Source organism: Neolamprologus brichardi, chromosome 7, assembly GCF_056152115.1.
Source record: "Neolamprologus brichardi isolate AB-2024 chromosome 7, ASM5615211v1, whole genome shotgun sequence".
Classification (NCBI taxonomy): domain Eukaryota; kingdom Metazoa; phylum Chordata; class Actinopteri; order Cichliformes; family Cichlidae; genus Neolamprologus; species Neolamprologus brichardi.
In genome coordinates, this window is record NC_142110.1 from 19,044,260 (window position 1) to 19,060,539 (window position 16,280).

The window sequence follows — 16,280 nt, forward strand, 5'->3', positions numbered from 1 at the left end:
ATGTTGATAAATTGTGTTTTTGTGAAATGTCATGAAAAATAAGTTGTTACTAGTTTTGTGTTATTCACTGGTTACCAGGCACTTTAGTCCAGGCTACCTTTTATACTAACTTTGTAGTGTCTAGGTGATCGAAATCTGCCATGTAGCTCACGTAAGATCTGCTTATATCAGTTGTCAAAATCCACAAAGAGCAGTGATGTCGAAGTAGCAACACAAATCAGCTGATCACATTCTGTACGCAAAGAACATTGTACTCAAATGCACAAAACAAGTTATTATGTGACTCTTTTCTGGTTAATTCTGCATTGCTACACCTCATCTTCAGGTTCCCCAACGCGTCCATTTTAAGCCCTGCTTCTAAATGAAAGAACTAAGATTTTGAATAATGGTCTTTATAGGCTGTGTGTGGTAACTGTTGTAGCTGCTGACCATGTCCATAAGCTGAATAAATGATAAAATTATAAAATATTAGTTAATAACAGTCATTGGTTTTGTGAAATGCTTATCATAGGAAATGTTCTATTGTTGCTGTTTTAGTAACAGTATAAATGATATCAAACGTTTAAAAGCATACATATAAGTGGTTGTTCTTGTTAGATAGCAAAAAACACTATTGTTATCTCCACACTATTTTGGAAATAATGTAAAATCATTAAAACATTTTGTGTAAACTGACAGAGCACTACTTCAATTTTCTTTCTTTTCTGTCCTGCCACATCCAGACGCAGCATCACCATCACACCTGTGGAGTTCATACAGACAGATTTGCTCCCTGCGGACACCTCGATCTCCTTCCACATCCACCTACCACAAAGCTCAGACCCTCCACCACTTGCTCTGTGGTCCTCTCTCTGTCATCCCACCACGTCTGCGGAGTGGGTGCCAGCTCCCTCCCCCAGGGGTGGGAGTGAGGAGCTGGGGGACGGACTCGACAAACCCCTAGAGAATGATGCCGAGGGTGTGTGGAGCCCTGACATCGAGCAGAGCTTCCAGGAGGCCCTGGCCATCTACCCACCCTGTGGCCGTAGGAAGATCATCCTCTCAGATGAGGGCAAGATGTACGGTACGCCCATCTCTATAGTCTACTCTCCTTGTGAAGGACAGGATGATGTTCTCATGTGCACCAGGGTTGAGGATAATTCTCCTTAAATTAAACAAGTCAAGAAGTCTCCGATTTGATTAAACACTATGTTACACTTTGAGACACACAGGTCCTTAATGCATAGTATCATCATATTTGATACACAGAGTCTTTATGAGTTGTTAAGACTTCTACATCATTGGTGTGTGTTTTTATTTCTTTTCTCTCCGAAAAAAATCTATAACTCTATAATATGTTTTCAAGCGCTAAACTGCAAAAAAAATGCTGGATGTAGCAAATATGACACAAATTAAAACATATATATAGAAATGGATGATTTTTTAAATTTGTCAGGAAGTTTAATAAGCACTCCTCCCCCCAAAAAGAATTTTATGGCAATTAATTCACAGTTGAGGCTTTAAATGGTTAAGCCATATTCACTTGCTATATATATATATATATATATGCACTCTTGACTCTTGACAACCATGCAAATCATTTGGCTTACTTAGACACTCAGAAATTGGCATGTCACAGCTGACCTTTTTATATTATAGACTAGGGGTGTCAAACATAAAGCCCTGGGAACTTAATCAGCCTGGCAAAGACTCCGGCAACAACAAAAACCTTCTGCTTTATAAATACAGAACAGTCTGGGCAACGAACCTTTTCTGTAATTTTACACATTTATTTCTTAAGATTTAGGTCCAAAGATTTCTGCAGCATTTCTTTAGCATTTGAAAAAACTGAGATGAAATTACATTTCTTTTTCTCATATTGACATTTCTCAGGGATTAAACTACTTTACACTGACAGAAAGGGGATTTTTTACTGGTCTTGCCACTTAAGATCAAAGTGAGCTGTATGTGGCTCATGATGCGTTTGACGTCCGTAGCAAGAGTGTTAAAGTATTAAATTTATAAAATAAGAATGATTTTTTTTTTTACATTCACAACACAAATGTTGGTCATGGCATATAAAGCAAATAGTGTGAAGGTATCTCCATGAATTAGATTTTGCCTCAACAGAAAATACAGCTGAGATGGGATCCAAATTCTTTGACTGTGCTAAATGTGCTGTTTGAATAATATATTGATCAATATACAGTTAACTTTTCTGATGCATTCAAAGCTGTGAGAAATTATTGTGTTCATTGCTGGTTTGTCAGTAACATAACAGTTCTTGTAACTGGACTATTGTGAAAATCCACCTGTGAGCCTCTTTGAATACTTCCAAACCTTTATAACTTGTTGTGGGGCAAAAAGAGATAAATATTCACCCCCACACACGTCTCATTATAAACTGTACTGTATATCTGCTTAAATTAGGGCCAGTGACATTTTTAGATATGTGTTTGCATATACATGCATAGGTTTAGGTTAACTGGTGATCTAAAAATGCCCTTAGGAGTGAATGTGAGCATGAATAGTTGCTCTGCGACAGACTGGCAACCTGTCTAGGGCGTACCGTGCCTCATGGCCTTTGACAGATTAGTGTTTGGCAATTATCATAGGGCCACCAAGTGAATACAGGAAATGTTATGTTTCATGCTTTGATGTACTTCTTCCTCCTGTTTTATGACAGATACCCAGAAACCTTCAGACCTTGAGTCCTGGCTATATTTAAAAAATTCTGAGCTTGCACAGAATGGTGCATCCTATCAGTATGGTAAATGCGAAGTTATTGTAGAGGTAATAGGGATGCTTAAAACCAGTATGAAATATCGAACACACTGAGATGTGGTAGCAGCTTTTTAATTTTTTTATGGGTCTTGCATGTGAGAGTGGCGAAATGGCTCTATAGCACCAGCACAAAATTTCAAAAAAGAAGCCCTACATTTCATCTTCATATATGAAATCTAACAACCCAAATTCAACCCTAAAATAATCGTCTTTAGTTTGTAGTTGCTACATAACTACCCTGCAGGTCTTTCCATAATGAATGTGTGGAAAATGTCATTCCCAAACAGGTGTTGGGAAGGTGAGGTGACATGCCTTTACAGCATTTTGCTGAAAGATGTTTGGCGACAGATGGTTTGGCCCCCTGAGTGACTGTTTGATAGTAGATCTGATAGGTGGAAAACAGAGCAGCCAGAGGTAGTGGTGCTTTCAGACAGACTCTGTCATCACCTTGTTTTGTCACCGTGCCAGACAGCTCCTTTAACTGTTAGCTTTGCCTGGCCTAGCTTAGTGACCTATTGAGGTCATGGCCATCCTCTGATCATCACTTAAACCCTTATAAAGCCTGTAATAATAGTTGGAGTAGGGCATGAGAGAGGGGCAGGTGTGTCACTCTGTGTCACGGGGCCGTGGCGAGGGGTGGGGGAGCACTGGATCAGCAAAGGTGTGGGGTTAGGGGGTTTTTTTGACAAGGAAAGCACAGAGGGACCCCTTCCTCCCTGTGGGGGTCAGGGGCAGGCGATGCGTGCCAGGGAGTGCGTCGGCTTGCCAAGAATGGCATGCACGCTTGAAGCCCGGGGGTTCAAGGCAGCTTGGCTGTAACCCTAAACCAGAATAGACGTTTACCCTTTGAGCGCCTGAAGGGGGGAGGAGGGGTGGACAAATAAACACCAAGGTGGGCAGTGGTGTCGTGTATGGCCTTGATGCACGGCACAACTCTCTCACACCTGTCTCAGCTGTGCGTATATCTGTCAGTTTCATTTTAGGTAGAAGTCATATTCTGTTTTTCTGCTATCTCTGATTTACCGCCCTCATATCTTTTAGTCTCTGTCTCTTTTCGTTCTTAATGAACAACCGCTTTTCTCTCTCTCTCGTGTCTGCTGGTGTAGCCGCCTTTCATTTCGCCTCCAGCTGTTCCCTGAGTTCAACCTGACAGCCTTGTGGCAAATCCGGATTTATGACTTGAGAAATGAGGCAGGACTGAGCCCATGCATGGCCCACTTTGCCCCCATTGCCTCTAAACAGAAAGAGCAGCCTGTCCCTTAAAGCCTTTGCAGCCCCTGCAGCTCCCCTTTTATCGCCATCCCTGAGGTCACCGGTGGCCAACAACTCAAGTTATTCAAGCAACCACAATCGATGCAAAGCCACTTTGAAGGTCTTTAGTGTCGTTAATGTTGTTAAAGCGCAGATGGGTGGTCTTTAATCAGGTAGCTAAATCAAATATCAACTTAGAATATCTCTAAAGGCATACATGAAATAGTAAATCCATGACTTAATGCTTTTAGAAATGTGATTTACTTGTCTAGTGCAGGTTAAATATGGATACATAGACAAAACAAACTGTTAGCAAAATAACTGTGTGTCTGTTGGCTGAGGACAACATGCTCCGAATTTCAGGTTGAATTCCACTTCGAAGAATGAATGCCATTCTTTGCTAAACAATATGATATTGAGTCTCCAGGCAGGCAAAACAGAAGCAGAGTGTTTGGATCACCTTCTGCATTGTAAATTCCTAAATCGAATAAAAGCTTTTTCACTGCATACTCTGCATATACGCGCCACATTTTTTCCCATAATACCATGTATTGCCCCGGCCCCCGTGCCCATTACTCAACAGACGTATTAGCTTGCTTATTAGGGACGGTGTCACGGATATTGTGGTGGTTATGTGCTTCAGCAGTAATTCGACATGCATCTGCCAAGGAAAACATTTCCTGCCTTGTGTGGCTCTCAGCAAGCGATGTGCCCCGTGGTCAGAACGAAGGCCTCATGCTGCAATAATGGAAAGAAAGTCCCAAAATGTGCTGACAGCTCTCACTAAAAGAATGTAGCTCTGGAAATAGGATTATCTCCCCCCGTTTATTTGTGGCCATATATCTGCCACGCTAATTTATGTGCTGCTTTTGCAAATGTAATTGTTTTCTTTTAATGATGTCTTTTTAATACCTTCCTTTTTTTAATTTAGCAGCATTATCTCTTTTTTATTATCTCTTGCGTCACACAAAGTTTTATGCAGCTGTTTGGTTTTGTCATTCTGGATTTCGTAACATCTGTGTAGGGAGCACTTTTCTCACATTTTGACGTGTCTTATTTCCTGTTTGAAAAAAAAAGTCTGTGTTAGTGAAGTGGATATACTCAACAAAGCTCCCGACAGTAGTGACATATTCTTTCTGTCAGCACAGAACAAAGAATACCCACATAGTGAATAATGCTCCCACCGCGCTTGGCTTGCGCAACGTGTCGGCCCATTGTCGCTTTTTGTCAGGCGATGCAAACGTGTTTTTGTCTCAAGTCGTGCTCCTAATGAACATAATGGTAAAGGTCAGCGGAAAGCTAACAGCGAGTCCTCACCTAGGTCCAGACTGTGGCAGTAAAGTGAGAGATTCACCAGCAGTGTTGACCCGGTGACCTTTAAGGAAGCTGAAGGCCTGTGTTTTCAAGTGGTTTCCTTCAGTAGCTCTGCTTCAGTTGCCTGCTTGAAAAAGTGAGATCATATATGTAAGTAGAGGTGAAATGAAGACACTGATACAGACATAGTGCCATCGTTTGGAAAAATAAATAATGTGTTTTTTTATTTACTTAGGGGTTTTTTTGTAGCTTTTAAGATTTTAAATTAGTGACGTTATTTGCTTAACCTGAAAATAATTTAGAAATAATGGACTATGTGCACGTTAGCATATGCTACTTCCGGTGCGGAAACTCCTGTGGGGACGTTTGTTTCCGGTATCCTATTCGCGCCCTGTTTACGGTCCAAAACAAGTTAAGCAAATAAATAAATAAAGCGGCGATTCACATTTCTATAGATGTCTCGGGCATTTACCCAATATATCTGTAAATGATGTTCATCGACTTGTCGATATTTTCCCCCCACGCCTCAGGGGAAAAGAGAAAATGGATTCAAACGTTATATTTCTCAGCTGTCCGTCGTTTATCGCGGGTGTTATGTTCTAAAAATAACCAGCAATATGTGAAATCAAGTAGCCAATTTTATTTTTTGACGGTGCAAAACGTTTCGTGTACATCGTGGACATACAGCACTGCACTTCAGAGTCACACTGCTAGCGATAGATGCAGCGATTCTGTACTGTACAGGAGAGACGGAGGAGATCGTCTGCAGCGATCAGGACGCAGGACGTAAATAAGCATGCAAACTTGCACTAAAAATCTGCGAAACAGCGAGGTGAAAGGTGAACCGCGTTATAGCGAGGGACCGCTGTAATTTTGAAGGTAAGTCACAACATACCCTTCGTAAATACTAATGTATAGAAACCGTTACCAGCAATCATTAATTTTTTGTGTGGCTTTTTTTCACGGTTTGTTAACATGCTGTGTAGGTGTGTACTTGACTAGCTGATATCGACATAACGGGGAAAACACCTGGTTTGACTATTGTTCACCTGTAGTTTGAATGCTGAACATTTGCCTGTTTAAATCATAAGACCAGTCACTATACAGAGATGTGCTTCTGAATGTGGACGATGTGTCTTCTGCTGCAGTTCTGCTTGTGTTTAGTGATGTAAACAACCGATCGATCTAAACTCTTTAAACGTCAAAATTGATCATTAGATTTTTATGACACAACAGTGGTGAGTGTTCCCACCTTCTGCTCTTTGTAACTTAACGCGATCGTTCCGTTTTCGAGTTTTGGACATCAATTTTGGAGTATATCTTCGCAGTAGCGATTGACCGCAAAGTAAAGCTACCGGAAATGTACAACCCCACATCCGGTCTCAAACCAGGAAGTTAGCATTTTCTCGTGCACAGGGTCCATAGAAAGTCATTTATTTAATCACCTTAATGAACTTTATGATAATAGTATACTGCCACACAAGTGTTTGTGGATATATTTTTCCTGCAATTACATTGCATATGAATCATTTATGGGAGACACCCAAGCCTTAGTGATGATAGGATGATGATAGGATGACAGGGAAGGTTCTCATGAGAAATCTGGAGTCTTTACTCCAGGCTTAAGGCTGTCATGGGATTTGATGCTGTCTGGAGAAACCCCCCCTTTGCTGACTTCTGGAATCTTACATGCTACTCTCTCACCTTTTTTTCACCACCGACTTCTCTCTCTGTCTCAGAGTGTAACCAGTAAGATATGGTGAGCAGCACCATCCGTGTAACAGGGTTGCCTCTGCCACTTTATCTAATCTTTTCAGATCTACAAGGTTGAAAGAAACAAGTAGAAAGATCTGCCTGCAAAATTACACACACACTTCCCTGAGTAAGTCATAGCAACTCTTAAGACACTAGTGGATTTGAAATCTGTTAGATCTTCACGCCGCTGCTCTAATCTGATCATGGAAGTTACTCTGATAGGACAGTTTGGTTTTTGGAAGTATGCATGACACATAGTAGCTCATAGAAACACACAAATACAAAGGTCAGATACAAATACACATCAAATAGGGATGTGTCTTTAGAGAGTATCATAGGAATTTCTATACAGTTATTATTACTATTGTTATTAACACTTAAATATGGCAAAGATGCAACACAGCGTAGTGTATGGATATTTGACACACTGTTTTATGTGAATGTAAAATATATACTTGCATAATTTATAAATGGGGTAGTCTTATCAGTTATTGTGGTATGGATATCCATAGGACTTTATGCATAACAGGTTATTTACACATATATACATATATAATGGATAAAGGAAAATGTCAAAACAGCCGATGTAGGACCCAACACACCAGTCGGTGTCTATATGGTGATGTCATGAATGCAGTGGGTAGAGAGAAACACTGAAAAGCAGAGGCAGGGTTGCGACAGAACTTTACAAAACCCGTCCACTTTTCCCCGATCTTTATCAACAGGAGGAAGAGGAGAAGACAAAAGACAAAAGAAGGCGACAGCTTTTCTAACGTCTTGCATGACGTTTTTTTTTTCTTCATTACTGAATACAGTTAAGAGATGTTTTCAATTGTCTGCAGGCTGGAAGAGGGGCAGCTGTTTTTATGCTTCTTTTATACGAATATAGATGTTTCTTTTAAAATAATTTTATTTCAACACCAGTATTTTATTTGAAACCCACCTCCCAACTATTAGTTTGATAATCCAAAAAACAAATTTGATTAGCATTTGGCATACAAAAAGTGTACATGTTCTAAGAATACGAAATCAGATGTGCAACATTCATAACTTATAACTCTACTTTGCTGAAATGTAACCACTTGTCACCGTTGTAAGCTAACTGTTATATAAATGACAAATCAGATTGCTGTGAGGGGGCACATACTTTTCTATGTAATATTACTATGCCTTGCAGGTTCTGTAAGGACTGTCACATTCAGAGGTGGGTAATATATTTCCTATAGCAATGATATCACAATATGACATCACATAAACATTTATACCTGTATAATCGCGGGCGATATGACAAGGCACGACACTAGTGACATTATAACTTTAAATTGGAGGAAAAGAGAACACTGAGTCACAACCCAGTAATAATAATAATAATAATTATAATAATTATAATAATAATAATAATAATAATAATAATAATAAATTTTTATTTATGAGCGCCTTTCAAGTCACCCAAGGACACTTTACAATAGGATAAAACACTTAGTAAAACAATGGCAGAATAAGAACAATAAAACAAAAGCACAAGATAAAATTAACAAACAGTGGATTCACAGTGAATATGCAGATTTGAACAGATGAGTTTTGAGTTGGGATTTAAACTGTGGGAGAGAACCAATGTTTCTTATTTCTGGGGCCAGAGAGTTCCACAGCCTGGGAGCAGAGCAGCTGAAAGCTCTGCTTCCCATGGTGGTGAGGCGGAAGGAAGGTACAGCAAGCTGGATAGAAGAAGAAGAACGAAGTGAACGGGCAGAACAGGTGGTGGTTAACAGGTCAGAATGGTAAGGAGGAGCGAGGTTATGAATGGCCTTGAAGGTGAGCAGAAGAAGTTTGAATATTATCTGGAATTTCACTGGGAGCCAGTGAAGTTCCTGAAGAACAGGGGTGATGTGCTGGTAGGAGGGGGTTCTGGTGATAATGCAAGCAGCAGAGTTCTGAACCAGTTGAAGCTTATGGAGGGATTTTTGGGGGAGACCATGCAGAAGAGAATAGAAAAGACTGTGGACAAGAATGGACGTAGACTCGGTCGAAAGAGAAGGAAGCAATCTGTTAATGTTACGCAGGTGAGATTATTGATATGAGATTTATAGGAAAGTGAACTGTCTAGGGGTGACACCAAGGTTCTTAACCTGAGGAGAAGGGAAAACTGTGGAGTTATCGATGGTGAGTGAGAAATGGTTTGCCTTCAAAAGGTTGGATTTGGTGCCAATAAGGAGGATCTCAGTTTTATCCTCATTGAGCTTTAGAAAATTAGAAGTAAACCAGGATTTTAACTCGGATAGACATTCTGTAAGGGAAGAAGGTGGGAGGGAGGAATGAGGTTTGCAAGAGAGATATAACTGGGTGTCATCAGCAAAACAGTGAAACTGAAGATCAAATTTGCGGAAGATGGTACCTAGAGGGAGGATGTATATTATGAAGAGAAGAGGGCCTAAAACTGAGCCTTGGGGTACACCAGAGGTGACGGGGAATAGACGAGAGCGGGATGATCTTAGTTGAATAAACTGGGAACGGTCGAGGAGATATGATTGAAACCAGGCGAGGGGTGTGTCAGAGATGCCGAGAGAGGAAAGTCTGCTTAGAAGTACAGAGTGAGAAATGGTGTCGAAGGCTGAGCTCAGATCTAAAAGGACGAGAATGGTGAGAAGACCAGAGTCAGCTCCGATTAGAAGATCGTTAGTGACTTTAAGTAAAGCAGTTTCTGTACTGTGACATGAGCGAAAACCAGATTGAAATCTCTCGTAGATGTTATTATTAACCAGGTGTAAATGAAGTTGAGCTGCAACCACTTTTTCGAGTATTTTAGAAATGAAGGGTAGATTGGAAATCGGACGGAGGTTGTTAAAGTTGTTCGGATCTAAAGAAGGTTTTTTCAGTATAGGAGTGACTAGAGCAGTCTTCAATAAGGATCGATACCGGTGGTGAGAGAAGAGTGAATGATAGCAGAGATGAGTGGCAGTAAAGAAGAGAGGCAGGATTAAACAAGCCCCGTAGGCATGTGGTCAAGATGACCCCATGCCCAGTGACTCAGTATTGTCCAGTGCCCTAAAATGAGGTGTCAAAATTCTTATCTGAAGTGAAAAAGCTGGATCATGTCACACATCTTATTTGCTGACCGCGCGATTTTTACTTGTGGTACTGTTGCAGTACATGTTGGATGTTGCAAATACATTTTACTTTGGCTTACTCAAAAATTATTACGCAACTAACAAAGTATACATTAACCTTGTCTGTCATTCACTTGTCTTGTTAACAGTTAACAGGTGTGTCTCTTTGAATGGTGGTCCAAGTGTGAAATAATGTTATAGATGATTTTTTTTATAGCAATGTTATTACAGCTTTATAGAAGCTCTTCTAACTTACACTTTTCCCTCACTCATATGGTGGTGATATTATTATAAACTTTTTTCTACATTGCAAAGCCCAGCAGTATATCTTGAGCGCCGTAAAACCCTGACTTGGCTTCTTCTGCATCACTTTGCGTACCCTTAAGAAATGTTTCCAGAATCAGATTCCCCCTTAGACGAGTCCGTGACTGCAGGCAGTGTGATAAACAACATCAGACCGCTGACCACTGGGTGATGGTATAATGTTCCTACTGACTTTCCTGCAGCCTTGGCTGGCACTGGTTCTCTGTCTGTGCTGGTCCCATTGGATATCATGATCTCATCGCTGTGTGACTGAGTCGCCTCTCTGATCTCATGGGTGTGTTGGAGGGTATTTTTGAGGGGCCCTTCCCCAAGCACACTAGGAGTGGCAGGGCATCTGATATGTGAGCATGAGGCGAAGTGTGTTTGATGGCTCCTTAATGACGTTGTGTAACGCTTGGAATACATACAATATTGTCATATTGTCCATCGCTATGGTGACAGAATAATTTTGAAATCATTCAATTTTGAATTGAATTGTTAAATTGTTTAACTTTACTATAGAACAGAATAACAATAGCTCTTAGGAGCTGTTGTTTTTTTTTTTTTTTTTAACCATACAGCCTTTCAGGAAGCTACAGCTCTAACCTCACTGTCTTTTGCTTGCTCTAAGAATGGCACTTTACAGGTTGATCAAGTTTTACAACAACTTACATTCAGGGCATGACAAAGGTTCAAAAAATCTGGCGAGAAAAATGACAAAATTGAAGAACTGCATTCATCTGTGGAGACATGCTCACACATCTGTGTCTGCTACTCTGAAAATCCCTATTGGATATGCAACGTACATCTTACTGTACACTGAAGATAAATCGGCGGGAACTGGAAGAACTTGCTGCTGTAATGTGAGGAACTCAATGCAGGCAACTTAATGTTCATTTGAGGTCAAGTACTGTGAGGACTTTGACAAAGCTCTGTGTTCGTCTTTTCAAGAGTTTGATTGCAAGGAAATGTGGAACACTTTCTTAATCCCTGGGGAATTAAAGAAATATGCATTTAGGGGCTCAAACAATCGGCCAGCGAGTGCACCTCCTGATAAACACTAAACGGTTGAGGAGTTACAGCCCTGAAAGGAAAATAAGATTGAGACAGAATGAATGCCGCAGCTGGGGCTGGAGTGTGTGTGTGTGTGTGCCAGTATATGTCTATATCGACTTGTGTGGTTGTGTGTATAAACTGGAGTGCAAAGCATTTTGGAGCAGGGTTTAGTCCACAAAAGCCTTATACAAAAGCAGTCCTACAGTTGGATAATACTGAATGTGTGTGTGAGTGTGTATGTGTTTCAGGGGCCTGAAGCTTTAGGCAGAATAATATCGACCATTTTTTCCTCTTTTGCTCTCCAAACCGACTCTCATTTATTCTGATTCATGTCCTTATACCTTGACCATAGCAGCACGTTAAGAAAACACATTTTCTGCATATTTCAACCGTGTTATATAATGTGTAACACTTTTAGAGTTTTTGCATGAACTTTAGTCCTTTTGACTCAGACCACCAGATCAGTAAAGTCTTCCACATGTTTTTCTAGTGGGAAAGGAGGAATAATATATTCTATTGTTGATTCCTCAGTGGCACCATAGACCTATAGGTTGCTCATTGTTTTATTTTATTTTATTTTTTTTGTGCAGTAGGAATTTGTGAGTCCCACATTTTCAAAAGCGTTTCATCAAGTTGATCTAAGTTTAAGTCATTTATAGCTATTTGAGTTGGTTCAGGCAGCTAACAAAGTCAAGCTTGGCCTCAAGTTGCCTAAGTTGCTTTAGTTGCTCACTGTTTTGTTTTCAAGCTGACGTAATCAGCGGCAATGAATGTCCTGCCTAAAATACCTGAATACAACAATATGAATATATATATATACATATGAAATCATAGATCTGCCTTTGAGTTTTTGCAGTGAGGCCATCAAACCTTTGCTCGTGCTCGACCGCTCTACCAGTTTTCGTAAAAAGCAATTTTCAAATTTTTGCCAAGTCACACAAAACACTTCCACCAATCTCTCACTGCTTAGTATTTTACTACAGTTGGATTGCTGAGATCGGGAAATATAACACAAGTCTCCTGGGGCAAGAAACACATGCCGTCACAGAGTCAGTTTTTTAAACTGACTTGGAGTAGAAAACTATAAACTTACTACAAAAGCAGACCCAGACAAAACGGATTGCTTGTTTTAAACTGGCTAGTCTGCCAGTTGGTGTTACTCAATGTCTGACTTCTTGGAATGGTGTTCTGCTCTGGTTTGAGAGCTTAGCGATTACTTTGTTGAGTAGAGTGAGAGTGATGGTGCAAATGGCGAAACCAAGACAAGAACTTGTGATGAAATGTAGTTCTAGTTTTGATTTAACTGATAGTTAATCAGTGCATCAAAGCTCTCCATCCAGAACACAACGTGGGTTGTAATAAGTTATAATTATCTATTTGAGGTTTCAAGAAAGCGCTTTACAAGTGGCAGATGTCTGGTTGAAAGGTTGTCTGTTTGTATATTTAGCAGCAAAACTTTCGTTAACACGTGCTTTCGAAAAGCATTAGGTGGAAATTCATGTCTGAGTGAACTGCCTGGGTGGGATCTAAGTTTACCATGATCTCCGAGTAGAAACAGTTTTGAATTCCGCACAAAATCTGATCACTTTTACTGGCTGACAAAATGTTTGATGGGGCTTGAGCCAGGTGTTAGGTTTCCATTTTTTCATCATTCAGAGTCATCTGATTGGCCGGTTTGAGTAGCGTTGTGAGGTCTGACCCAAACATCACTATGTGAGGGGAAAATCTGACGGGTTTATACCAGGTTGTGTGTCGTGACTGATCCGTGTGTTAATTCACATGGAGATGTGGTGCCAGGGGAAAAATGACCGTGTTTAAGAGGTGGTGCAAAGACTAGCAAACTCTTGTGTGACTGGTTGTGTATATTTTTGTGAGTTTGCCTGGGTGCACGAGAGGTCCTTCGAGAGTGATTCACTCAGTATGTGAGTGATTCGGGGAGTTTGTCTGTGTCCTCGCTTTTTCGTAGTGCCTAAAATTATGTGAATGTGTTGCTGCAGGGTTTCCATTAATAAATATGTTTCTAATTGCTCCCTTGAATAATCAATTATGAAAAAGCCTCTTCAAATTTCCTAGCACCCACGTTGACATTAAACTGGTTATTTTGTGATCATTTACACTTACAAAAGAGTCACATGGTTGTGAAGTTGCAGCCAGGTAATATGTGGAATTTTTGCCCAACAAATGACTATAATCAAAGTGTACATTTGTATGACAGAAACACACAAACACAAAAGTTGAACCATTTCCTGTAAAACCTTCACTTATAGTAGCAACAACAAATGAAGGCTGCATTTTTTATTTTAGGCCTTACACTGCAGTTTTAATTTGGAAGATGAGTTAAAGAAACCACGTGATTGTTGGCCTCTATTGCAACTGGGGAATTTGGATGGGAGAGAACAAGCTCAAAATTTACTGCAGGCGTAAAAGCATATTCCATAAACATTGACACACACACCAGCTGCCTTACAGCCTCACCAGACCCGCCCCCTTTGGTCAGTGGCCTGTGTCGTGTCTGTCCTGAGTCCGGTCTGAGGATCGCATGGCTGCAGCCTCCACCTGCTCTGCCAATTGGACCTGTCTGTCAGCAGTGGCAGAGCACAGGCACACACTGTGGGGATATGAGCTCAGCGTATACTCGGGGGGGTCACCCCGGGACTGATGCAAGCTCTCTCACAGGCAGACATGTAAACTTAGCGATATACTTACACTTTCTGCCTTCAGCGTTGACACATTTGACAGCCTTGTGGTTACTTCGGGCACGTGCGTTTGCACAGTTCTCCATACGTACAGCCATCTAAATGCTTACAACAATGTGCACACTCAGGCAAATCTGTTTCAATCTATTCATTTTGCTGATTATATTCCTGATATGTGAACACGTAAACAGAGATTGTCTTGCCTTATCTATTCAATTGTTTCAGTTTTCCTAACAAAGAAGCCGCGACAATCAATTCATGTCCATTAGTACGATTGCAATGCACTCGACGATGAGTTAGATCTGTTTCAAACCTCTGTAAAATTTCCAGTAACTGGTCCTTGTAATTAAAAAGTAAAATATGTTTTTTCTCTCTCTCTTTTTGGACCCTTGCAGGAAGAAATGAGTTGATTGCACGATACATCAAACTTCGCACAGGGAAAACGCGGACCAGGAAGCAGGTGAGTTCTCTGCAAATACCATTTGTAGCAGCCTCTATTTTTGAACCCCTTCAGAAAATCCACTCCTGTTGAGTGATGCGCCAACACCCTATACATCCCCCCACTGAACCCTCAATCCTTGGAGGGCTGGAGATGATGATTGATTTAGGGCCGTGGCCCAATGCACAGATGCTATAAGATCATGTGTCGGTGTTGCTTCTTCACCATCTCGTGGATCTGGTGCTTGTTAGAAGGAATAAGAAGCTGGGGAAAACAGTGGTCTGGATGGGAAACTGAGGCAGGACGTGGAGGGATTTGGAACTCAACCCTCAGTCCGGTATCTGATATGGAAGAACTGATGTATGGGGCTGTGATGGATGTGGAGAGAAAGGGTCTCTGCTAAGTCATCTGTCGGAGACACTGTGGGAATGAAAAGAGATGATTAGAGATGGAAACAGAAGGAGGGGCAGTGGTAGATCAGAGATGAGTAGTAAGACAGGTTGGAGGCAGAGAGGGACACCTGCTGGTTTATCTGTGGCAAACTGACTGCTGTTCTCCAGAATGACTACATAAGACTATAGACATAATTATAGAATTCAAGCGAGAAATGGGATGAAAATGACAGTGTTTCAATAAAAATACATAAAAGCAAATTAGCTATCAATGAGTTTGTTTAACAGGTCATAACTTAAAAACTGAAACTTGAACTAGTGTGTAGTTTGTACACTTTTTACTTTTCGTTTTATTAAAGTATATACATTTCAGTTACATTTATATCACTGTTTTTTTTTCATGTTTTATAGTTTTTGTTTATTAGTGAATGAAGGGAATAAAACATTTGAATCCATGTAAGCATCTCCATGTGGCAGAGCCCCAAAATGCAAAGCATTTATACCACATTGTTGTTAAAGCAGCTACGCACACCAAAGCTCTGCGTTACAAACGTACATTCAACTCGCTTTTAGACACTGTCTCATGCACCACCGCAGACAAATTAAAACTTCTTTTTTCTTTGACTTCAGTAACACACAGCAGCAGGTTAAACAATTCAGTTAAATCCAATTTCTTTATGTAGCATCAAAATACAACAACAGTCACCTCAAGATGCTTCATATTATATGGTAAAGACCCTAAAATAGTATAGAGAAAACCCCAGTAATCAGATGACCCCCTATGAGCAAGCACTTGGTGGCAGTGGGAAGGGAAAAAATCATTTTAACAGGAACAACCAGAATCAGAGAGGGACAGCCATCTGCTGCCACCATTTGGTGGTGAGAGGGGGGAAGACAGGACAAAAGACACACTGTGGAGGAGAGCCAGAGATTAATAATAGCTAATTCTATCTCCAAAGTGAGAAAAGGAGCTGTGCACAGTTTGAGTAAGTGGCACATTTGTCCTCTGGGGTTTCATTTTGGTCTTACATATCCAAACTGTGTGGTTTTTTTGTGCACATCAGACAGCTGTGCTACACATGTATTCAGTTCCTACAGTGAGATAATTGGGAAAACATGGATTGTGCTCAGGAGTGATCCATCACAACTGTAGCTAAGTTTTAATTATTATTATTATTTCCTCGAGAGAATCATTATTCTTTAAAAG

General features: G+C 40.6%; 1 protein-coding gene across 3 annotated transcripts in view; it reads left to right on the forward strand.

Moving 5' to 3' along the window:
- The first annotated feature begins 724 nt into the window (after window positions 1-724).
- tead4 (TEA domain transcription factor 4) overlaps window positions 725-16,280 on the forward strand; it is a 28,596-nt gene continuing 13,040 nt past the window's right edge. Inside the window, exons 1-2 of one of the 3 annotated variants that reach the window (XM_087843277.1) lie at window positions 725-1,063; window positions 14,638-14,702. In XM_087843277.1, coding sequence (XP_087699403.1) covers window positions 1,057-1,063; window positions 14,638-14,702 — 72 coding nt within the window. In that variant the 5' untranslated portion in view covers window positions 725-1,056. Of the gene's footprint in view, window positions 1,064-11,114; window positions 11,354-14,637; window positions 14,703-16,280 lie in introns of those variants that run through there. The other 2 variants (XM_087843275.1, XM_087843276.1) reach the window with 2 other exon arrangements.